The sequence below is a fragment of the Mesoplodon bidens genome (assembly GCF_964165515.1).
Source record: "Mesoplodon bidens genome assembly, chromosome: 8".
Lineage (NCBI taxonomy): Eukaryota > Metazoa > Chordata > Mammalia > Artiodactyla > Ziphiidae > Mesoplodon > Mesoplodon bidens.
This window is the reverse complement of record NC_138165.1, coordinates 3,705,223-3,729,517: the sequence shown is the minus strand read 5'-3', so window position 1 is coordinate 3,729,517 and position 24,295 is coordinate 3,705,223. Positions and strand designations below refer to the sequence as shown.

Below are 24,295 nucleotides of genomic sequence, written 5' to 3'. Positions count from 1 at the left end.
TTTCCCACATAGGTTATTGAGTATAGTTCCCTGTGCTATACAGTAGGTCCTTGTTCATTATCTATTTTTACTGGGATAGATTGATTGCGACAGTACTTAAATATTAATTTGGATATGTCTGTCTAGATACCTTTAACCTCTGAAGGATCTTTCAATCAAAACATAGCATCATTCAAGTATGGTAATCACTGGCATTGCTGCTGTGCTTGTGAGTGCTTGCTTCCTGAGTACCAGAAACAGGTTGAATTTTATAGAATGGATATATCTCTTAGCACTGCCCCTGTCATTGGAATGTGACAAGTTGAAGTGCTGATACCTGAGTCAATGCATGCTGGATTCCCAGAATCAATATTTTAACTTCAAGCTTTTATTTCCCTGATAGTTAGGGACAATTGCAACCATGCCATTTCACTCGTCGCATTTCTTGAATAGAGTAGTAGAAACTTCATAACACAGAGCTTCTGAAATGTGCACTGCAAGCTTGGGGTAGTTTCAGCTTTAAAACTCTTGGCAGTATCATCCCTCGCTTTGCTCTTCCCTACTAGCTTTTCAAGTCAATACGAGGAAAAGGCAAGAGACATCCAAGAACTAGCACTTATGGCTGAAAATGAAATGAAGAGATCTGGGTAAGAACTCCAGGTCAACTACCAACAGACCATGGGACCCTGGTAGAAAAACAACTAGCCTAAGTGGATTCATTGTCTTTATTATTTACAGGATGAAACTGATGAGTCTGGTAACTGATCCCTTACAACTTGAGGGTGTCCCATCTCCATCTGTATATTAAGCATGACAACCATCCTTATCCTCATGCCCATGTGGATGTAACAGCAAGGAAAATATCTCTTTGTCCCCATATCTGACACCCCACCTTTCCAAATACGTTGCAATTATAGAATGGACATTTTGTAAAGCTGTGAGCCTGTGAGTCTAATTTTTGTGTTGCTTTACTTTCTTCTTATCTTTTTGGCCTTTGATGGACCTTTTTCTTTCTTTTTTCTTTTTATTTTTTGGCTCAGCTGCTTTATTTGTGTCAAAATAAACTGAAGTAACTCCCACTTAGAACTCCTTGGGGAAAGTATTTCACTGACTTGGTAAGTCATAAAGTTGAATCAATTTCCCCACTACCCACAGTGCTGCTCCTGCTTCCACACTGGTTGGGAATTATTATTACTATTTTCAGGTGAAGCGTGTCAAAGGCGAGGTCAGCAGTGAAACCAGGAAAGGTGGGTCTCATTTGCTCTCTGCCCTGACACTTCAGAAACTGCTAGAGTCTCTCTGTGGAATAGCCACTTATATTTACACTTGCGAGTGCCCCACAAGGATGGTTTTCCTGACACAGGCCAGCAGAGTTTTCTGTCTGGAAGATGTACTGTGTCTCAAAGCACAGGAGGAGATACACATCCTTTTCATGTTAAGGAAGAACTGGAAAATCACCTTTTAGCATATTTGTTACATAAAACCATTGTGCATGGAGGATGTCAATGGTGAAACAAAAAGTAAAGAAATTGTCTTTTCAGCATCCTATACATTTCTGATGATAAGTTCTGATTTACCAACAAGTTTATTTTTTCAAAGTTAACTAATATGTCAAGTATACTTGAATCATCTTAGTAAAAAAAATTAGCTTAGTAAAAACATTAATACATGATTTCTGATATTCCCCATAGTAGTTAAATAAGAGAAAGTGTCCTGATTCGTTTAAGAAATTTTAGGAGACCTCAGAACACTAGTGGGCAAGTCCCGTGAATGCTTTGCTTCCTTGTTACCTACCAAGTGGCAGTCACTCAATGCTTCTACAATGAAAAAAAAAATGAGGAAGACCTACCTGCTTCCTCATGCATTTTTCCTCCAACACCACTTCTGCTCCACAAAATCAGATTCTTAGAGCTTGAAAGTGCTTTGAAAGAACACTGGTTCTTTTTATTTTCAGAGAAGTGAATGATTAAAACACCCCTTCCACAAAGTTTTGTCTCATCTTGAAAATGTTGAGAGTTGAGTACAATGAACCCATCCCAATAGCCCATGTTAGTATTTTCTGCCCCCTAATATTCCAGAAACCTTTTGGAAATGTTTGTCTACAATCTCTTATGCTTTAATTGAAGCTCATTTCATCCTATACTGGCCACATTAGATTGGTAATGGAACATTGAAGGAGAATGTATAATTTTCTTGTACAGTTTCACTTTTTTAAGTTTTAATTCTGCCTTTGACAAAACATATCTCAAAGCATACTATCTGTTTTTGAAGAAAGGTACAACATGGCATCATGTTCTCATGCAGCCCAGTGAGAAAAGCCCTGAGATTTGGACCACACAAAAACTCAATGGTAGAATCAGTCATTCTAGTTACTCTGGCACTGCCAAGCATCAAAATCTGTAACTCAGTAAAGAAAGAAAACATTAGGACGGCACCATTCATGTGGAGCTCGGGTGATAATTATAAAACGAAATTCAAGCCAGATATTTCTGGAAAATAAAACAGTACACTCTGGATGTTCAAGGACCCAAACTGAGGGAGGTGAGAAGTTGTTGTGTCTTTTCCAAAGCCAAGGCGCCATTGAGCTGATGTAACCAGGACAACCAGGGAAGCTCCAGTTTAGAAAAGAGTGGGCCCAGCCTGGCATACTGATGCTGCAACGCTGCCTATAACCTGTTTCCATTTCTCCAAGGCTCTGGAGACAAAGCTGATGACTCAGAGGAGGAGGTGAGAAAACCTTGGAACAGAACAATGGTGGGGAAGATGTAGTCAGAACTCTCTGAACATGTTATTGGCAGATTTACACTGCTCTCATTGTGTTACCAAGTTTCTTCTGATTCAGAGAGAAAAGGATTTGGCTTCAGAGCCACTTGAGTTGGGAAAGGCAATTTTGTAGAAGAGGTGGGAGGTGCCATGTTTTAATTCAGCTTCCTACTTCACCATCCATGTCTCAGGCTGAAGGGTGAGGGTCGTCTCAGGCCCCTGTGTAGAGAGGCTTAGGAACCTGCATAGACTCTAGGATGTGCTGCCCAGGACCCCATTCAAGAAGGCCCTGCTGCTGGGAGTGCTCTTGGAAGACAATCTCCCTCTGTCTGCCCCTTCAGCTACTGCATCTCTTCAGGACAAGGTCCCGTCCTTCCAGGGAGGCCCACAGACACATAATCACTTGAGTCCAGGGTACAAAGGCACAACCATTTTGGCCCAAGGAAGCACATCTCTGATGGACTTTTCTAGCTCCAACACTCTCTGTGGGGCTGTTCTAGACTGTCAGACCTGCGCCAGAGCTCACTCCTTTGCCCACTTCTGCTTCCTGACTCTCTGGCTCAAAAGTGTGGTTCCCAATGGTTCCCCCTGAAAAACATCCTGCCCCTTTAACTTCATCTCACAGCCTGTTTGCTGGAGAACCCTACCTGAGGCACAATCACATGGATGTATTGTGCAGTACACACACACACACACACACACACACACACACATTTTTTAGTCAATGTAATTTTTTTTTTTTTTTTTTTTTGGTACGCAGGCCTCTCACTGTTGTGGCCTCTCCTGTTGCGGAGCACAGGCTCTGGATGTGCAGGCTCAGCGGCCATGGCTCACGGGCCCAGCCGCTCCACAGTATGTGGGATCCTCCCGGACCGGGGCACGAACCCGCATTCCCTGCATCGGCAGGCGGACTCTCAACCACTGTGCCACCAGGGAAGCCCAATCAAAGTAATTTTTTAAGAGAAATTTATTTTTCATTCCTCCCAAGAATTAACCATAAAATAATGCCTCCTTTTCTCCCACTTTCTTCTCCAAAACACCCTTTAAATTCAATTGCTTCCTTAGAGTCAAGTTTGCATTTTTTGATTCACACTCTCTTGATGGTCCTGACTCTCCAACTAGGATGGGCAACCCCACCCTTGATCTACCTGGCAGAATACTGTTCAATCATAATGTTTACAAAAGACTAATAGTTCTGTAGATATTTTAGTATTTTATTATTATGTTATTACTATTATTAGCCCCAGTTATTGTGCACTCTGCGATTAAGGACTTTCCATAAGTTTCATATTTTCTAATGATAAGTAACACCATTTTAACTGATCCTGGTAGTATGTGTTAAAATCTAATTTTCCAAAAGCTAAAATGAGTTTCAGGTGAATAGAAAATAAACATAAGTCAAAGATTTTATTTCACTCTAATTAATGAGGAAGCCATTAAGATGTCATGAACAGTTCAGAGAGCATCTAAAAAGCTGGCATATGTACAGAGAATTTAAGAAAACAAAAGTTAGAATACAGTTGTAGATTTAAATATAAACCGTTGCTCACCAGGCCATCTTTGGAGTTATCTGTTATGCTGGAAATAAATTATCTGCATCTCCACTGGACAAATATCATCCATTTTTTTGCTTTATTTCCAAGTTTCAGCTAATTTTTCTGATAAGAGAGAGTTGCTTCCCACACTTGATGATGTATCCCTAGTCATATGGCAGCCATCACTTCCACAAAAGAAGCTGGAATAAGAAAGAACCCCAAAGTGATTACTGCACCCATGTATCAGAAAGTCAGGACAATGTTAGTAGACTGGATTGTGAGAACTTTTAACCATGAATTGCCACTGTTACTATCCCGTCAGTGAATTGTAGGCTCCTTTTGTATTTCAGGGTCTCCTGAGCTCAACCATAAAATCACTCTAGGGCAGGTGGGGCTATTAGGGAAAATTCTTAAAGCTTATAAGCTTTTACTTTATCGACATATTTCCTTGAACGGGTCTGTGGTTCAGCTTCTGAGGGAATCTCTGTTCTCAGCAGGGCCTTCCTGGAGAAAATGAATTAGAGTGATTTCCAGGGGCCCCAACTTCCAGGAAATCCTGAAGCTGTTGTCATCTGGGCAGTGACTTGGCCTGGCAGCCAGCCTGGAAGAAGCAAGTAGCTTCTCCGCTGACTCTAGAAAAGACCTGGAGCTCCTATGATATTTCTTATCCAGTTGCTCTTGCAAAGAGGGTGATTTAAGGCTGTTTTTGATAGTGATTTTCTCAGTGATTTTTCATCTTCAAAAACGATGGCAGAAGGAAGCAAAGTGAGGGATGACTGTGCTCTCATCTTTGCGAGATGGGAGATGGGACTCATCTGGTCAAACTGGCTCCTGTTACTATTCCAGACTCTGTGATGAGGATTATGGCAGACTTTCCTACCACATCATCTTTTTTTTTTTTTTAAATCATTTGACAGAACATTTTTTTGTGGTTTTTTTTTAATTTTTATTTTATGATAGAGTATAGTTGGTTTACAACGTTGTGTTAATTTCAGGTGTACGGCAAAGTGATTCAGCTGTACATATAGATATATCCATTCTTTTTCAGATTCTTTTCCCCTATAGGTTATTACAGAGTATTGAGTAGAGTTCCCTGTGCTATAAAATAGGTCCTTATTGTTTATCTATTTTATATATTGTAGTGTGTATATGTTAATCCCAACACCTAATTTATCCCTCCCCCTTGCATTTCCCCTTTGGTAACCATAGGTTTGTTTCCTATGTCTGTAAGTCTGTTTCTGTTTTGTAAATAAGTTCATTTGTATCATTTTTTCAGATTCCACATATAAGTGATATCATATGATATATGTCTTTCTCTTTCTGGCTTACTTCACTTAGTATGAAAATCTCTAGGTCCATCCATGTTGCTGCAAATGCCTGCCCCATCATCTTGATATTCTCTCAGGGGTATCTCCAAATGAGATGCAAAGCAATAATTCAGAGGCTTCTTTAGCAAGACAGTTGGACCACTACATCAACCACCTTGAACCGTGGTGGAACTAGTTCTCTAGTGCTCCACAATTCTGTGGGCAACAGAAACAGGCACAATTCAATTGCTTGCTTGTTTCCTTCGCCTCCCTCTGAATTGTAAATAATAACCAAATGGGGATTTCCATAGAACATCCATATAGTGCTCTAAATGGGCAAAATCTTGTGCCCTGCCACCATTCTGCTGAAAAGAAGGCAAATGTTTGTTTTTGGTCTGTAGTCTTGGGAAAAAAAACAGTCTTTGCAGAAAACCCATACATACTCCAACCCACCCCACAGGCACAAACATGCTGATTCTGGGAAAAGTGTTTGCTAATATCCAAATACCACATATATTAATAAAGAATTTTTAGACATATACATAATTCTATAACAAGGAGTTTCATTTGAAACTTGAAATAATAAATAATTTCTTAAATGCCTCTAAAAAAGATAAGCAGGATTATGCATGATATACATAATAAATGAAAGTATTTATTTTAAATTATACAGTCAGTACACAAATACATGTCTGCTGTAAAATTATTCAATAATAATCTTAGGGCTCTTCTTAGAGACGACCAATATTAGTCTAGCATGACACTTTCCAGGCATCAAAGTAGTTACATACATTTAACTACCCTTAGGAAACACCATACAATGTTAATTATTTGTGGACATATTTACATAATCAATATACTTCTATGTATTATACCACAGCTTGCTTTCTGTATTTTTGTTTTCGTTTGCTTTTTTACTTAACATATGCCATGGGAAACTTAGCATGTCAGTATAAATATCATATTATTTTAAACTGCTATATAATATTTTATCTAATATTTTTAGTTTTTGTGTCATTGTTTTGTTTGTTGTCATTTTAATGTTTTTATTGCATGTGGAATTTGTTTAAGGTTTTGAGGTAGGATTGTAATTTTATTTATTTCCCCAAATATTATTTGTCATCTCCATTTATTTCATGGTTCCTCTTTTATCTAGTTACTTGGACCTCCAGTATATATTATAAGGTTTAAAATCTCTCTGTGTAAAGAATGTGTTTCTGAATTTCCCACTCTATGTTTTATTTACATAGTTGTTCCCACTCTATGTTTTATTAAAACTATGTTTTATTTACATAGTTTTTTCCCAGGTGCTGTGACAACATCATACTTACAGAACATATTTAAAAAAATTTTTTAATACTCTAATAATCATTAAGGTATACATAATTATAACTATAACAACTGTACATTTTGATGTTTATCAGAAATGAATTTTACATAACAAAAAGAAAGAAGCTGCCAGGGCAGCACAATTGCAGTCTCTACCCCAGGCAGCAGACACTGGGTACAGAACATATTTTGATCTTGATTAGGACAATCCCTCCCATCAACCCCACAAACACACCTGACTCCTTTTCTTAACACTCTGTTAACTATTATCAACCACCTTCTTTATGGATTTAGAATTAGCTTTTCATGTTCTATGAAAATAATTTTTCTTGAATGTTACAAATTTTCTTGGGTTATTGATTGGGATTGTATTGCATTAAAGGAAATAATTATATATTGCTAAATTATATGGAAACATGTTCCATCTCTTTATTTATTCTTTCTGAGCCAAGGTAAATTGTTACTACTTTCTTTTTTATAACCATAGATCTTAAGTTAATTTCTAGATGCTTGGCTGCTTTTGTTGTTAAATAGGATTTTTTTCTTGCTATCACATGGTCTAATTGGTTATTGTTGCTCTATAGGACCATTATTGATTTGGTATGTTGGTATTTATATCCATCCACATTATTATACTTTCATTTTAATTGTAATAATTTGCCATTATTATTTTTGGGGGATATTATAGATATACAACTATATTATGTGTGCAAATAATGAAGTATTAGTAATGACTATGTATAAAGCCAAATTAAATATTTCTGGGTATAATCATCCCCCAGCTCCATTTGGAATATTTGTTTTAAAATGTGGGTAAGTCATGAAGAACCTAGGGGTAAAACAAGAATAAAGACACAGACCTACTTGAGAATGGACTTGAGGATATGGGGAGGGGGAAGGGTAAGCTGTGACAAAGCGAGAGAGAGGCATGGACATATATACACTTCCAAACGTAAGGTAGATAACTAGTGGGAAGCAGCCGCATAGCACAGGGAGATCAGATCGTGCTTTGTGACCGCCTGGAGGGGTGGGATAGGGAGGGTGGGAGGAAGGGAGATGCAGGAGGGAAGGGATATGGGAACAGAAGTATATGTATAACTGATTCACTTTGTTATAAAGCAGAAACTAACACACCATTGTGAAGCAATTATACTACAATAAACTTATAAAATAAATAAATAAATAAATAAAATGTGGCTAAGGCCAATGTTAATAATGCTTTAATGGCCCTCGATAAGTGTGGCTGAATTCTTCTTCAAAAGTTTTTCACAGCATTCATTTCTACCAAACAAATGAGGAAACAATTTCAATATGTTGTTAACTGATTCTAAATCATCAACAAACCCTTTTCCAGTTTTCTGAGGAGACTTGGTATTCTGTTTGGGTACCACAATTTGTGGTAGGAGTTAAATCAGAAAATGCCTGTGAAATGCAATAGGTAAAGATGCTTGATAAGAATTAAACTCTTAGTTCAAATTGGATCTTACTATCACTATTTTACTTTGTAGACATCCAGTTAGTGCCACCTGCATTATTACATAGTGTGTGTTTATTGATTCCTGTATCTGGCAAAACGTAACCAGATGCATGCCTTATCCTCAAGGAAATTATGTTTTTGATTTAAAGCCTCCACTAGGATTTCCTTCTGATACCAAGATTCTGCCAGTTGAAGGGGCAGGATAAAAACAGAAGATAACTGTTGGTTAGTGCATTTGTTTTTATTCAGCATATACATGCTAAACCTGCCCCCACTTTAGAGTTTGAAATCTAGATGGTAATACACCTGCACTTCACTCGACTCGACTTTAGGCAAAGTAGTTCATATAGAAAACAACTGCTGCAAATTCAAGAAGAGAGAGAGAATGACACTGCTTATTTTTGTGAAATGGGAGCCCAACCTGGCACATTCAACGTTGTTCCAAAAAAAGAGTTCAGCAAAGGAGTTTTGTTTGAGCATGTATGATCAAGACAGCAGGCACATATGAGAAAAACAGAGGCTCTTATTCAAGGAGGGCCCAAGGAATTAAGACGTTTCTCTGGAAGTAATGAGCATTTGTCGAGCTGACACATGGAGGTTTTCTAAGACAGGTTTAGAATGATGATGGTAACCTTTTTAAGAGTTGATTCATACCCAGTCCAAGGAAACATCATCATAATGAGCACACTTGATACCAAGGGCCAACAGAAGAGTCATACAAAATTGCTTCTAGCTAGGCTGATGAACTAATGGTCTAAGAAGATAAATGCATACATGTATATTGCTAAGTGGGAGAAACCATGTAAGAGATGAGAAAAAGCAAGTAGAAGAAGCACTTAGTTGTAGTACTGACCCAAATTGTTACTGAAAGTGGAGTCTGGTTCCTCACCACTTGAAAGCCAGTACTCGAGAGGCAAGGTTGGTGGAAATGAAAGTTTGCTTTATTTCAGAGATTGGCGACCGGGGGAGAGGGCGGACTCATGTCCAAAGTGACAATCAGTGGGCAAGAGCTTTTAAAGGGGAGTTTCAGGGATTTATAGGTAGAGGGAGGGGCTACATGCAGAAACAGCAGAGTCAGCTCTGACCGTCATCTTAAAATTGGTCATGCAGTGGTCTGATCTGTGTCATTTTGATTGTTTTGAGTACAGCTCATCTTCAGTTCCAGGATCTGTTTGCTCCTATTTCTTTGACACCAGTTTTCAGAATTGTGGCCGCTTATGTCATGGCTACAATCTGGTCATCATGTAGTTAACTTCTTCAACCTGGTGGGGGTTTCAGTATCTACAAAACATCTCACAGGATATGGCTCAGAATATTATCTATAGCCCTTGAGGAGGAACTAAAGGTCCTTGACTTTGCTTAATGACTAAACAATTATTATTTTGTCCTGTTTGACTGTTTTCCTTCGCTTCTGCATTTTCTCACTTCTCTGATTAAATTTATTCTTTGACTAAATTTTTCTTCAGACAAGAGGCAGGCAGAGAATATGGGGGCAGGACCACAGGATCTTGCTCCATTTCACACTTGTCTAATCAAATATCTCATTTAAGGATTTTAGGGCTTTGAAGGTATTCAGGCTGTGAAGGTCAAGAGATCCCAGTCAGACTTCTGGCTCTGCCACGTAAAATCAATTTGATTCTTGACTTTGGCCAAAACAATCTCTCTGATGCTAAGTTTCCTCAAGTATGTAATATCAATAATATGAAGAATAACTTGTTTCCCACTGAGTATTGAATGAGTTAATTATAAAGTTTCTAGCATACAGCAAGTATGTTTAATTTTTTTTCTTTTTTTAGAATTAGAAGCATTGTTCGGATTCTTAAACAGCTTGCAGTTTAAGTACAAGACTCCTAAACATGACTCTCATCTGCTTTGAGGATAATGCTACATTTATTTTTGTTCTTCTTCCAATTTTATATTAAACTCTAGGCAAGAAGGAGATAAAAATATATTAGAGCATTAGCTGAAAATTCAAATACTGCAAGGGTCAGGAAAGCAGTCTAAATGAATGAAGTAGTCCTGGTGGGGAACGTGGCCAAATGGAAAGGGCATGTCCTGTCTTATAGGAACTTCTCCCAGCTCAGCTGGGCTTTGTCATGTAGGAAAGCAGCTTTATTGTTAACAGGTTTTCTGATTTTTCAATGAATGACTTACTAGAATTTTTTAAATAGTTCATGTTCTATTTAATTAATTAATTAATTAATTAACTCTGTGCCAAGCCCAGTGCTAACATAAGGGCACGGTCTTTTTTTTTTTAATTGAAGTATAGTTGATTTACAATGTTGCGCTAGTTTCAGGTGTACAGCAAAGTGATTAAGTTATACATACATATACTTTTTTTTCAGATTCTTTTTCCTTATACGTATTTATAAAACATTGAGTAGTATTCCCTGTGCTATACAGTAGGTCCTTGTTGTTTATCCGTTTTATATATAGTAGTGTGTATATGTCAATCCCAAACTTCTAATTTATTCCTCCCCCGCCCCACCCTTTTGGTAACCATAAGTGTGTTCTGTGTCTGTGGGTCTATTTCTTTTTTGTAAATAAGTTCATTTGTATCATCATTTTTTTTTTTTAGATTTCAAATAGTTCATGTTTTAAAAACATTGGCAACTAATTAAAATAAATCCTGGGTAGGCAGAAATATTGATGAAGGGACGCATGTGTGTGAGTGCCAGTGTGTGTATTTGTGATTGCAGTGATGGACTAGAGTGAGCAGTGGAGAGTAAGGGGGAAGATGTGTGTAATACACCATATAAATACACAGGACAGGGCTTCCCTGGTGGTGCAGTGGTTGGGAGTCTGCCTGCCGATGCAGGGGACACGAGTTCGTGCCCCAGTCTGGGAAGATCCCACATGCCGTGAAGCGGCTGGACCCGTGGGCCATGGCCGCTGAGCCTGCACGTCTGGAGCCTGTGCTCTGCAACGGGAGAGGCCACAACAGTGAGAGGCCCATGTACCGCAAAAAAAAAAAAAAAAAAGAAAAGAAAAAGGAAAAGAAATACACAGGACAGGAGGAGGTCCAAAGTTGAGAGAGACCATGGGCAGTTGCGGAGACACTGTAGTTCGGAAAGCCTGGTGCACTGAAGTCAGGGCAGGGAGTGCAGGAGTAGGGTATGAAGAGGTAAGCAGAGGCCAGATCTATGCAGTACCAACTAGGCTAAGGATTTGAGCTTGAACCTCAGGATGTTGACTAGTCTCTGAAGGTCATTAAACAGGACTAGTAGGATCAAATGTTCACATCTGGTTGGTCTTTCTGATTGCTAAGTGGTGAGTCTGTGGAAGGAGTCAGGGCTGAGGGTAGTAAGATCCGTTAGAAGGTGGTGCTGATACCGACCAGGGTTCTTGGCCTGCACCAATCAATAGAAATTGACTATAGAGGCCACACAAGAAATTCAGGCAAGGGTTTACTGGGACTTAAGTGGTTTTCCCACCCTTCAGTGGTGCTGTATGCAGGGGGCATGCACAGTGCCCTGCTTTTGATCCCAGCTGTTCAGAAGTGGCAGTTGTCTTTTTGGTCTTTTTGTATTTTCTTGTCCAGAATTTGCCCCAGCTGCACATGCACGCAGTTATTTTTAGTCCCTCATAGTTTCTTTGCATCTGTTGCTTGAGGAGATGTTTGTCCAGGTGCAAGTACTGCAGCAAAGGGTCCCAGATCCCAGGTCCAAGCCTGTTTCAGTTTAAGGGATTCAAGTGGGGGTGAGAGGGATTCAAGACATGGCTCTTGGTGTGGGAAGAAGCAGATCAATTCAGAGATACCTGGGAGGGTATATCCACAGGACAGAGTTGGGGGCAAAGGGCTGTGAGTGAGAAAGGGGAGGGAAGATTGGGGCTGCCTTTCTGTACAATATTCAAGTTTCAGGGAAGATTCTCACCTCCATCAACACAACGCATAGTAGGTAATGTCAGAAAATGGAGAGTGCTAACCACTGGACTGGGTGTGTGTGGGTGGGGAGCATCTTTCTATAAGCATTCTATTCTTGGTCTACAATATTACCACTCCATGAAGAAAGGAGAGCCTAACCTCTAAAGAATAAAAAGCAGTCAGGCAAAAATGGAAATTTAGTTCATTGTGCAATTTGGTTCATGTTCTTTGTGTCATTGTGTTTTATCAGCATCTAGGATTGAAAGGATCCCCTTGTTTGGGGTCATTCTCACCATACTCTATATGTCTCAAACATCAAGGAGTGTATTTCTGCCAGAGAAACCACCCCAGCTACTTCTCCATTTATAAACGTGTTGACTAAGTCACATGCAAGCAGATGTGCAATAGATCTTGCATTCTCCACCTCCACTTAGAAGAAAAATGGCACTAACAAGATTTATGAAGAGTTATTCTAATCCACCACAGGGAGTGACTACTAAATAAAGGGGAAAATAAAACAAAACATTTGGCTACATAAATCCTCCTCTCTTTATTCTACACCATCTCTAGGAAAGAAATAATGAACCTTTCCCTATGATCTGCTTGTATTTATAATTGATTTATCTTGTAGTTAAAAGGAGATTTACTCACTAAAATTGAGACAGACAAGAGAAAGCAATGTGGGTTTGCCCTTCTGGCCTGCTTGGGTATCACTTATCAGAACTGAAAATAGAATGGAGTTTTATCACTCCTTCAGAATAAGAGACTAGATTAATTCTTTAAAAACATTTCATTTCAGTCTTTTAGAGGCAGCCAATGACTACCATACATATATTTATGGGTCTGATGACCTGGTGTGATTTAGATAAGACAGAATTCTCCCTACTTCCAACCCTATTGCTAATTATTATCTTGTCCACCCTGCCAGGTTGATGTGCCAGAATTATTATTATTATTTTTTATGTTACAGTTTCATTTATTTAACTTACAGCTTTGTTTCTTGTTTAACATGATATTCCAGGTCAGAGATAACACAGTTGGAATTCACATTTGTATCCACATTGATGGGAATATATTTTTGTCTGGTCATTTGCAAGACCAAGTTTTAATAAAATTGTAGCATGAGGGATTACACGTAAATGAGGCTCAGAAATGAGAGATATGTACAGTAAACAAATGACACATCAGTACTGCCCTTGTTTTCTTTTTTTACTATTTTTATTATGTATTTATTTATTTTCCATACACACACACACACACACATACACACACTGTATTTTATTTTTACAAGAGATAAATCAACTGACACCAAGCATTGTAAATGGATGACCCCAACAAAAGCAACAATGATTGCAATTACCAAGCACGAAACACACTCATACTATGTCATAATATTGACTGCCCTTGTTTTCTAACACCTTCTCCTATCTATTAGGACACTCTGTAGACCTTGAAGACTTGAGTGTGTCCTCCATTTATCCACTTGAATGGACTTGAGGCTAAAGCATTGTATTTCAATTAGAATTTGTGTTTTGTAAGGGCAACCTGGCCCTGTGTCTTCTCTGGGAGCTCCCAGAATTCCCAACACCAAATCAATATGGTGTTGGAATTTGGCTTATTTCTTGGCGTGTTGTCTCTCCTTACACATTTTTTCTAATATCCTCTGATTTAGGTTGGTAGGATTCTAGGTTTCCAACAGTAACAAAACACTCAGTCACTTTGAATCTCCTCTGTTCTTAAATAATTTGCAACAAACATTGTGAATCTCGCTGAAACCTTCGAGATATACCCTCAGCAGAAAGTTGGGCTGCAATTCTATTCCATATTCCAGAAGGAAAAATTTATTTTCTAAATAATAATTTGGGGGTAATCAATAGTATGTATATATATACAGCCTACTAGTTCTAGCCATTTTGAGGGCTCAAGAGAAGGGATAGTGAAGACCCATGATTACTAAGCCTTACCATGAACACATGAAATAGACTGATTCTTATTTTACAGATCAAGTTGCTGAAGCTTAGGGGATCCAGTGGTCATTATGTCTAATGGGCTACTGGCATGGAGTTTGACACCATGTCTGTCCAGTCCTAACATACACCTCTTCATAGTACATGACAGTCTCCTGCATAAGCTTTAAAACACTCATTACCTTTTCTAACTCAGTGTACCTAACCTAGCTTGCTTCTAACTTCACCAGAGGGACAATCCCACTCTGTACATTGACTGTCTGCTATAGACAAAGAGCACATTTTATTTTATTTGCAAGGAATGGGACCATCTGAAGTTTTGTATCTTAAACATGTCAAGTACAGGATTCCACATGAATCACAGTCTTTTATTTATTTATTTTTTGAGTGGGGGAGTTCATTTTCCAGCCAGGAAATACATGCCTTTTCCCCAGGTTCTTTGAATTCCTAATTCTCACCGGAAACTAATAGAAAAGCCCAACACAGGATGCCAACAGCACAATAATTAACTATCACCGGTGCTGATATTAAACCTCAAAAATGTGAACCCTGTACCTTATATATATATATATTTTTCCTTTTATTTTTCACTGCACAGGGGGAACATCATCAAGACAGAAAGGCTTCCTAGGATGCATACGCTCCTTACACTTGAACGGGCAGAAACTGGACCTGGAGGAGAGGGCAAAGGTCACGTCTGGAGTCCGGCCTGGATGCCCGGGCCATTGCAGCAGTTACGGCCGCATCTGCCACAATGGGGGCAAGTGTGTGGAGAAGCACAGTGGATACTTCTGTGACTGCACCAATTCGCCGTATGAAGGGCCCTTTTGCAGAAAAGGTACAATAGAAACTTGTGTTTTCCCCATGTGCTGTGTTTTAGTGCCTACAGGTTGTAGTGAAGTCATAGGAAACCCATGCCCTAGACAGTCCTCATACAATCATTTACTCTTCCTCAGTTTCCCTCTCTTTAGAGACTCTGCATAGCTCCTTAACATAATTACATATACTCATTCTTCTTGTGCGTTGATACTGGCAGTCCAGTTGAACTGGATGGATAGGAACAGGAAAACACACTTGACGTGGCCTAGAGCCAGTTGAGCCCCGGGAGAGGTGGACTGTCATTTCTCTTGTACTAACCTTTCCATTTCCAATTTCTCCATCCACAAATATAATCAAAGAATCATAGAATCTAGCCCTGGAAAACCATTAGAGACCTTGAAGCCATTGTAAATCATTTTACAATATGGAGAGTGTAGGTGAGTTAGTAAAATCCACATCATTTATTTAGTAAAATCTCCCTGTTCTGCAGATGACATGAGTGGGGTCTGAGGCTTTAAAAGTCTTGCCCGAAGATTCACATTTAGTTCCTCAGGGGGCTGAGAATAGAGCACAGGAGCCAAAATCCCTGCCCCAGGGACTTCCCTTGTGGTCCAGTGGTTAAGACTCCACACTTCCAATGCAGGGGGCACACGTTCCATCCCTGGTCGGGGACCTAAGATCCCACATGCTGCGCCATGCAGCCAAAAAAAAAAAAAAAAAATCCCTGCCTCAGTGCCTTTCCACACACCCTCCTAATCTTATGAATTCATTTCACTGATAAAAGCTAAATATGTTGTATATACACCTTAAACAAGGAATGATGGTTATGGTGTAAATTCTCTGGATCAATTAAAAATAACTACAAACTGTAAAAACTCATTATTCTGTATCCATATTTAGTATTTTTAAACTAGAAGGACAAAAGATTTGGTCTACTATCAATCTTTGCAGAATCTTTTAAGGTTTATTTTATTGATGGAAAAAAAGTTTGTTGACCAAGAATGTAAACAATATTTCAAGAGAAGCATTTAAACTATTAAAATAAAACGTTTTAATCACTTTGAAACACCGTTTACATACAGACAATGATGGCAATTACAAATAATTCTTGTCAGTTCATTAAAACACATTTTTCAAGCACACCCTTAACAAACGATGCTTAATTTTGGTTCAACTTACTCTTGGAACTTAAAGACAGCAGGGGAGAAAGCACCCAGTGTTCTCTTTGAAGGACTATAATTTAAGCTCTTCATTCATTGACACTGGCCTCCTCCCCAATTAGTTTGAATTACTTGCTTGTTATTGCTGGGAAGCATTGAGCTCCTCAGGAGAAAATTAATGGTAGAAATTATAGGGCCAACAGAGTGTCGGTCCTACACGGGAGTTCGAAATCAAAGAGATCCCACCCCAGTAGGCTCTTCCTGTGAGCTAAAACAAAGTGCCCCTGCATTTTCACACTGGTGGAAGTCTCTGGAATAACTTCCCCTGAAATTTTGAATGCCACCCTTAGACTGGCCCCACAGCATAGAAGAAGCAAATGCAGAATAAACACCACCAAACCCAGTCCCTAAAATATACTAGCATTATTTTACAAGATCTATACCCAGTGTCTGTTTGGGAAAAAGAAAATAAAGAAAAACAGTAGACCTCTCTGTATTTCTCCAGAGACATTATTCAAACATCTCATAGATCATCTTGCTCTAAATTTAGCCTAATTTCCCATTGGTTCCTTTCTCTGAAACAATTCCTATTCATTATCTTTTGCCCATGCCACTGCATCTTTTGACTGTATTTCTTGAAATATCTGCTGTGCTGTCTCCACATGTTTTAGTTTGACAGGTATTTGCTTAGCCTTTTCAGCTTCCTTCATATTTCGCTGTGAACTTTTCCCCCATCTCATAAATCTAAGGAAATGATTCCCTTTATATTCAGCAGTTGAAAAGTATGTGAGATGAACCTTTTAAACGCATCTTTGAGCAATGCCAGTTGGCTCTGAGAAGTGTGGCTTGGGACTCAAATGGGAGCCCTTAGCTCCAAGATGGTCCTGGATAAAGCTGTTCTCTGTTAGGGGAGTCTTTTATGTTAACTTTCCATGGCATGTATATTTTAGGGGCTGCCAATCCTGGAAATATCTGGTGTAGAATTAAGGACATTTGTCCATGACCAATGACTGGGCTAGAACCACTGTCTATTGACCCATTTTCTGTTTCTGAGTATGATACAAAGGAATGGTAATTACAAACTAACTAGCAGTTATTGACTGCAACATTTATTCCTTATCCCCAAGCTAAGATGGAAGAAGCAATATTTGCATTTAACATGTAAAAATACTGACCATCACACTGGTTTAGTGACTGCTAATTAATGTCAGAGCTGGAGGTTCATCCAGCATTTTTTGATTCATTTTTCCCATTTTTGACCCTAATTTCATCCTGTACAGGAATGTGTTAATAGGATTCAAATATGTAGGGGTTTTTTTTGTTATTGCTTTATGTATGTGTCTCTCTTTTTTTATTTTTGGATGTAATTTACATACCCCAAATTCACCCTTTTCAACAGTACAGTTCAGGGGTTTTTACTATATTCACAAACTTGCATGACCATCACCACTCCATAATATTAGAATGTTTTCATCATCCCTAAAAGGAATCTCATACCCCTTAGGAGCTATTCACCTTTCTCCCAGTCCCTGGAAACAATTCATCTAACTTTCTGTCACTAGGAATTGCCTATTCTGGATATTTCAAAAAATATATAGAATCATACAATAAGTGGCCTTTTTGTGTCTGGTTTCTTTCACTTAGCATAATGTTTTCAAAGTTCATCTATGCTGTGGATTTTTCAGTGCTTTACTTCCTTTTATTTCCAAAAGAGTATTCCATTGTGTAGATGTGCCACGTTTTGTTTATCCATTCATTAGGCGATGGCCATGGGATGTTTCCATTTATTTTGGCTATTGTGAATAATGCTGCTACTCACACTCATGTACATTTTTTGTATCAACTTATGTTTTATGTTCTCGGGTATATACCTACAGATGGGATTGCTGAGTTGTATAGTAATTACATGTTGTCTAACTTTTTGAGGAACTGCCAAACTGTTTTCAAAATAACCTCTCCATTTTACATTCTTACCAGCCATGTATGATCATTCCAATTGCTCCACATCTTCACCAACACTTGTTACTATCTTTTCCATAAGACACATTCTGCTGTAACTGTGTGAAAGAATATCACATTGTAATTTTCACTTGCATTTTTTTAATGACTGATAATGTCAAACACTGTTTCATGTACTTATTGGCCAAGTGTGTATCTTCTTTGCATGTCTGTTCAAATCTATAGCCCATTTTTAAACTGGGCTATTTTTCTTTTTATTGTTTGGTTGTAGGATTTTTTTATATTCTGAACATAACTCTCATAATATATGATTTTCAAAATGTTTCTCCCCTTTTCACTTGCTTGACAATATCTTTTGAAGCACAAAATTTTTAATTTTTATAAGTCCAATTTATCTATTTTTTTTTGTTAGTGGTGTTTTGGTGTTATATCTATGAATCCATTGTCTAATCCAATGTCATGAAGATTTATGTCTATGTTTCCTTCTAAGTGTTTTGTAGTTTTAGGTCTTACATTTAGTCTTTCATAAATTTTGAGTTAATTTCTGTATATGGTGTAAGGTAGGGGTCCTACTTTATTCTTTTGCTTGTGAATATCCAGTTGTTCCGATACCATCTGTGTACTTGTCTGTAGCCCACCTCTACCCCAACCACAATCTGAAGTGTCTAGGTATGACGGTCATTTAATTTTTTTGAATTAAAAACTCTAGATAATATATTTGGAATTATATTTGAAAATGCATCTGGAAATCTAGAAAAATAAAAACCAAGCTAATCATTCAAAGACAACCATTAAAAAGGAGATCTGATTTTCTTGTAGCTCTTTTCTTTGCATTTAGTGTAGCTGAGATAATTCTGTCCATTCCATTTTATATTCTGAATTTTCTTTATTTTATTTCATAGGCATTCCTATATAATTCATCAGTTTTAATTATTGCAATGTATTCCATCTGGTGGAATTGTTTCTGTGTATTTGACCTATTTTATCACAGAGCATTTTAGCATAGCAGTAGTAGAACTCTGGTACCAGTCCTGCCTGTGTTCAGATTCTGGCTCATCTACAGTCTACACTGTGTGACACTGGTTATGTAATTCAACCTCATGGTTCCTTGGTTTTCTCGTCTGTAAAATGTGGAAAATTCAGGAATTCTTCATGAAAGATTGTGATGGAAATTTAACGAGCACTTCACATAGCCATTGAGATAATGCCTGTCCTATAAAGTCTCAATAAGTGCTCTTACTATTGTTTTGGAATTTTAGATTGCCCCAAATTTTGCACATAAATAATGCTGTGATAAACACATGTATTGATAATTCCCTTAATAATGGAATTTCAGTGAAAAATAGTATACATATTTGGGTAATTTAGCAATTGCCAAAAACCTGTTGAAAAAATTCTATAATATATACCTTCCTGCCAACTTATATTATTTTAATTTTTATTAAAGAAAAGTTCAATTGTGCATTATATTAGAAGGGTTTTAGAACTCCCATTCATCCATTATTTAGCTTCAACAACTATTAACTCATGATCATTTTTATTTCATCTATATCCTAACATCCCTCCTCCTATTATTATTTATTTATTATTTATTTACTTATTTACTTATTTATTTATTTGGGTCTTAGTTGCAGCATGTGGGCTCTTCATTGTGGCATGCAGGCTTCTCTCTAGTTGTGGCATGCAGGCTCCAGAGTGTGTGGGCTCAGTAGTTACTTGCCCCACAGCATGAGGAATCTTAGTTCCCCCACCAGGGATCGAACCCACATCCCCTGCATTGGAAGGTAGATTCTTAATCACTAGGCCACCAGGGAATTTTATTATTTTGAAGCAAATTCCAGATATCACATCAGTTCTATAAATACTGCAATATGTATTGTTAAAAGATGACATAAAAACATGTATCCACAGGACTGTTATAGTAAGAAAGTTTTAATAACTTTTTAATAATATGAAATATCCACTCAGCATTCAAATTCCCATTTCTTTCATTTATTTTCAGTTTGTTTGAAGTTATTCTAAATTGCTTACAGCCTGACTGATTTCTATGGAAATGCTAGCCTATTCATTAAGGCCTGGTCTTTATACTTATTCTAATTCTAACTCTATTTCTATTACTATTCTTAAGCCCAGCTCTTGTTTATTGAGTTCCTACTATGTGCTGTCTCTTTACATCCTCTCTTCCAACCCATCTGCCCTCCACGAGATTGAATTCATCCCTGTTTGTGTATGAATAGCCAGCAGTTGACGGGATCTCATGAGAAAGCAGGAGGAGGGCACAGACAGGGTCCAGGCCCATGTCAATCTGACTCCAAGGCTGCCTTGGAGATACACATCCTCTCCAGCACCACCCTGACTCCTAGCATCTGCTCTGAGTTCATTACACACTTTAAGGCCTAGTCAATACCAAGCTCCTCTTTCAGATCTTCTCATGCTGCTCCCACCCACAGAGGCATTCAATTCTGGGACTCAATCTCTCTGTCATTCACACATCACTTTCAAGGCCACCTTCCATTGGTCTTATTTCTTTTCATGTGTGTCCTGTCTTCTCAGAATCTAATCAGCACAGTTTCTTCCACCAGGTGGGTACTCAAAGGATGTTGCTAATATTGGTTATCATGGCCCTAGAGTAGCATGATGGTCATTGGGAATAATCACCTTCAAGTGAAGATTTTTCTTTCATTTAGCCCAGTGGTTTCAGATGTTCAGATAAGTCAATCAGAGAGCTTAAATATGATCAGAGAGCTCAAACTCTTAGATTATAAAAGAAAAGAAACTGAGAGAATAATCAACTCCAGGTGTTTTGCTGAATTTAGTTTTAGGTTGAAATTCACAATATCTAAATAAATAAAAATACAACTGGGGCTGGGGAGGAGGGAAGACAGAATTTGGTAGGACAGCTCTAGTTTAAAAAGTGCTTTTCATTTTAACTTCCTATCTTAAGTATAAGGAAAAAATGTAATATGAACGCCTGTATCTAATATACTATTCATGACAGAATGATCTGAATTATACTTACATTTGAACACACACACGAACTTCCCATAAAAGCCATTACTCTGTTAACTAGGAGATAGTAGCTCAAAATGCAGACCAAATGTCTCCAAGGAAATTCACTTGAGAAGAGTGCTTGAATCCAGCTGATGATCAACTAGAACACCCCTGTCGCCAGTTCCTGCACAGATCTCTGTAATCAGGAGGACCAATGATTTTCTAACCTGCATGCAAAATGCAGAAAACTTTCTCTGAATCTTTAGTGAAAAGGAACCAGTATTCCCAGTCTGCTAAGCAATATGCATAAATATGCAACTTTAATTTTTTTGGCACCGTGACAGGCTGTTACAGCACTTTCACAAAGGTGGAACAAATTGGCAATGGAATTAGGAAGCAAAAACCAGGTTTGATCATGTTCTAGGTGCCACCAACTCAATCAGAGAACTTCATGGGGAATTGCGGATACTCATTCTTTCAGGAAAAAGAGAAATTAATTATGCCAATATAGATTCATGTGTTTTTTAACCAACAAAGACCTATTGTATAGCACAAGAAACTATACTCAATATTTTGTAATAAGGGAAAATAATCTGAAAAAATAAATATATATGTATGTATAACTGAATCACATTGCTGTACACCTGAAACCAATACAACATTGTAAGTCAACTATACTTCAATTCTAAAAAAAGAAAAAAAATAGATTCATGTCTAATGTGCTGTTTTCATAGCAGAAGTTTGTTGCAGATCCAAGCTCTGTTGTCCTACTGAGGAACTTTGCTCCATACCCTGTTACTGTGTAGAGATAAAATTGAAAGTAAACTTAAGAGCAGCCCTGATTCAAAGAAAATATCCCAGCACTTGGATGCATGTGCAGTCATTAAACAGATATATTTTATGATGTGCATTAGTATGGGTTGAGGTTTAATTCTCTTCTAATATGGAGAGTCTGTGAGTTTAAACTACGGTGGTAACTCTCTTGAGCGCTTTAACATATCCTCTTGTTTATCCACCTAGAAATATTGTTGAGGAGGTGTTATGTTTCCCATTTGCCTGATGAGAAAACCATTTCCATGGGTTTGACTAACTTGCCTGGAACCACACAGCTAGTATGAAATCAAAGGAGGCTTCAGATACAGTGGTGAAACTGGATCCTTGCTGATTCCACTGAACTAAAATGATAGCAGTTGGAGTGAAGACATTATACAGGGAGGATTGGGTGATTCCTGCTCCTGCTAACTGAATGCCATCAGTCTGTAGAGGCTTCCCTTCCCAATGGTGACGGCAGATCTGTATCCTCTCTGTTGTGCTGTAGGAATTGTTTCCCATGGGAATGCCTATTTGCCAAAGTCTTTGCTCTTTTTTGGAATTGAAAACCAATTCCCTAGATATTTAAAATAATTGAGTCCAAATGGAAAGGGAGGAGAAATGAATTAGGATTGGGGGGTTAACCTAAACACACTACTATATATAAAAGAGATAACCAGCAAGGACCTACTGTATAGCACAGGGAACTATATTCAATATTTTGTAATAACCTATAAGGGAAAAGAATCTGAAAAAGAATAGATACATATTATGTAAAATTGAAAAAAATAAAAATTTTCAAAAATTTTTCAAAACCTAAAATTAAAATTTCAGGTGCTGTACACCTGAAACTAACAAAATACTGTAAAGCAACTATCCTTCAAATAAAAAAAAATGAATAAAATAATTGAGTCCAGGATTTGGATACCTATGCCTTTCCTACTCTTTCCACAGATTTCCTCTTCTCCATTTCCACGGGTCCTCACAATTTACCCAACACCATAGAGAATTACTTTCTTTCCCAATGTACTACTTTCAGTAGTTTTGAGCCCACTCAACACCCTCCTGAGCCATGAGAAAAACATAAACCAGAATTGTTAGGATTTCAGTTTTGAAAGTAAGATAATCCTGATGCAATTTCTCTCTACTATGCAAGAGGCCAGGACATCTCCTCTTTGCTTCTCGAGAAATCAGCCGGGCGTGTGGTAGTTATTCCACAGATATACGTGAAACTGGTCCTACACTTCAGAGTGCACATCTGAGCTCTCTCTTCTAGCCACACAACCTTGTTCAAGGTGCTTAACCCTGGCAAGCCTCATGTTTTTCATTTGTAAATAAATGTGGTGATTTCTGCCACTTCAAAATTATTGTGGGAAGCATATTCTATAATTCATGTAAAAACTCTCACACAGTGACCGATGCATAGGAAACAATAAACAAGCAATGATGGCTCTCCTGAATACTCGACAAAATATTTTAATGTGTGCTTTCCCCTCTGATATTTTGCAGAGGTTTCTGCTGTCTTTGAGGCTGGCACTTCAGTGACTTACATGTTTCAAGAACCCTACCCGGTGACCAAGAATATAAGCTTATTTTCCTCAGCGATTTATGCAGATGCAGCCCCATCCAAAGAAAACATTGCCTTCAGCTTTGTGACAGCCCAGGCACCCAGCCTTCTGCTCTGTATCAACTCTTCTTCTCAGGGCTACCTGGCTGTCCTGCTCTGCAAGAATGGTGAGTTCTGTTGGCATGAAGCCTGATGGAGTGTTATTCTGTGCTGGAGGGCCAGTACATGCCCTCCAGAGCTCTGCATAATTTCAGCTTTATGTGGTCCCACCTGGGCAGTGTCTTTCCAGATCTCCAGGCCAACCTTTGATTGTGCTTTTCCTTTATGAGTTGCAATTGGTATTCAGGAGCCGTGTCAATTCACTGCTGAAGTCTCGAATACTTTGACTTTAATTTGTTTCAACTGTGTAGCAGTCATTCTTTATTATTAGTCTGTGCTGTAATCCATTAAGTGTAAAGGAGAAGATCATCAGCATATCTGAATTTCAAAACGACACTCGTCACATATATCCTGTCGTCTTTGCTGCAGGATTCTTTACTGAGGGCTGTTAAAACAACTGGCATAAATGCAGGCTGTATTAATAAAAGCTGACTGCCTAGGTCTTAGAGAGAAGTAGTATGTGTGAGTCATAACCTTGTGAAGTATGGGGCTGGGTGCTGAGAATCAGATTTTGGAAAGAATGTGGACAAAAGGAAATATGTATATATGTCCATGCACTACCAAATGTAAGGTAGATAGCTAGTGGGAAGCAGCCGCATAGCACAGGG

The 24,295-nt window shown here is 38.3% G+C and overlaps 1 protein-coding gene across 2 annotated transcripts in view; it reads left to right on the top strand.

Moving 5' to 3' along the window:
- The window catches only part of CNTNAP5 (contactin associated protein family member 5), a gene marked incomplete at its 5' end in the record, with an annotated part of 887,048 nt that overhangs the window by 754,572 nt on the left and 108,181 nt on the right, over positions 1-24,295 (top strand). For both annotated transcript variants that reach the window (XM_081242026.1, XM_081242025.1), the window contains 2 exons: positions 14,821-15,060; positions 23,471-23,695. In XM_081242026.1, coding sequence (XP_081098152.1) covers positions 14,821-15,060; positions 23,471-23,695 — 465 coding nt within the window. The remainder of the gene's footprint in view (positions 1-14,820; positions 15,061-23,470; positions 23,696-24,295) is intronic.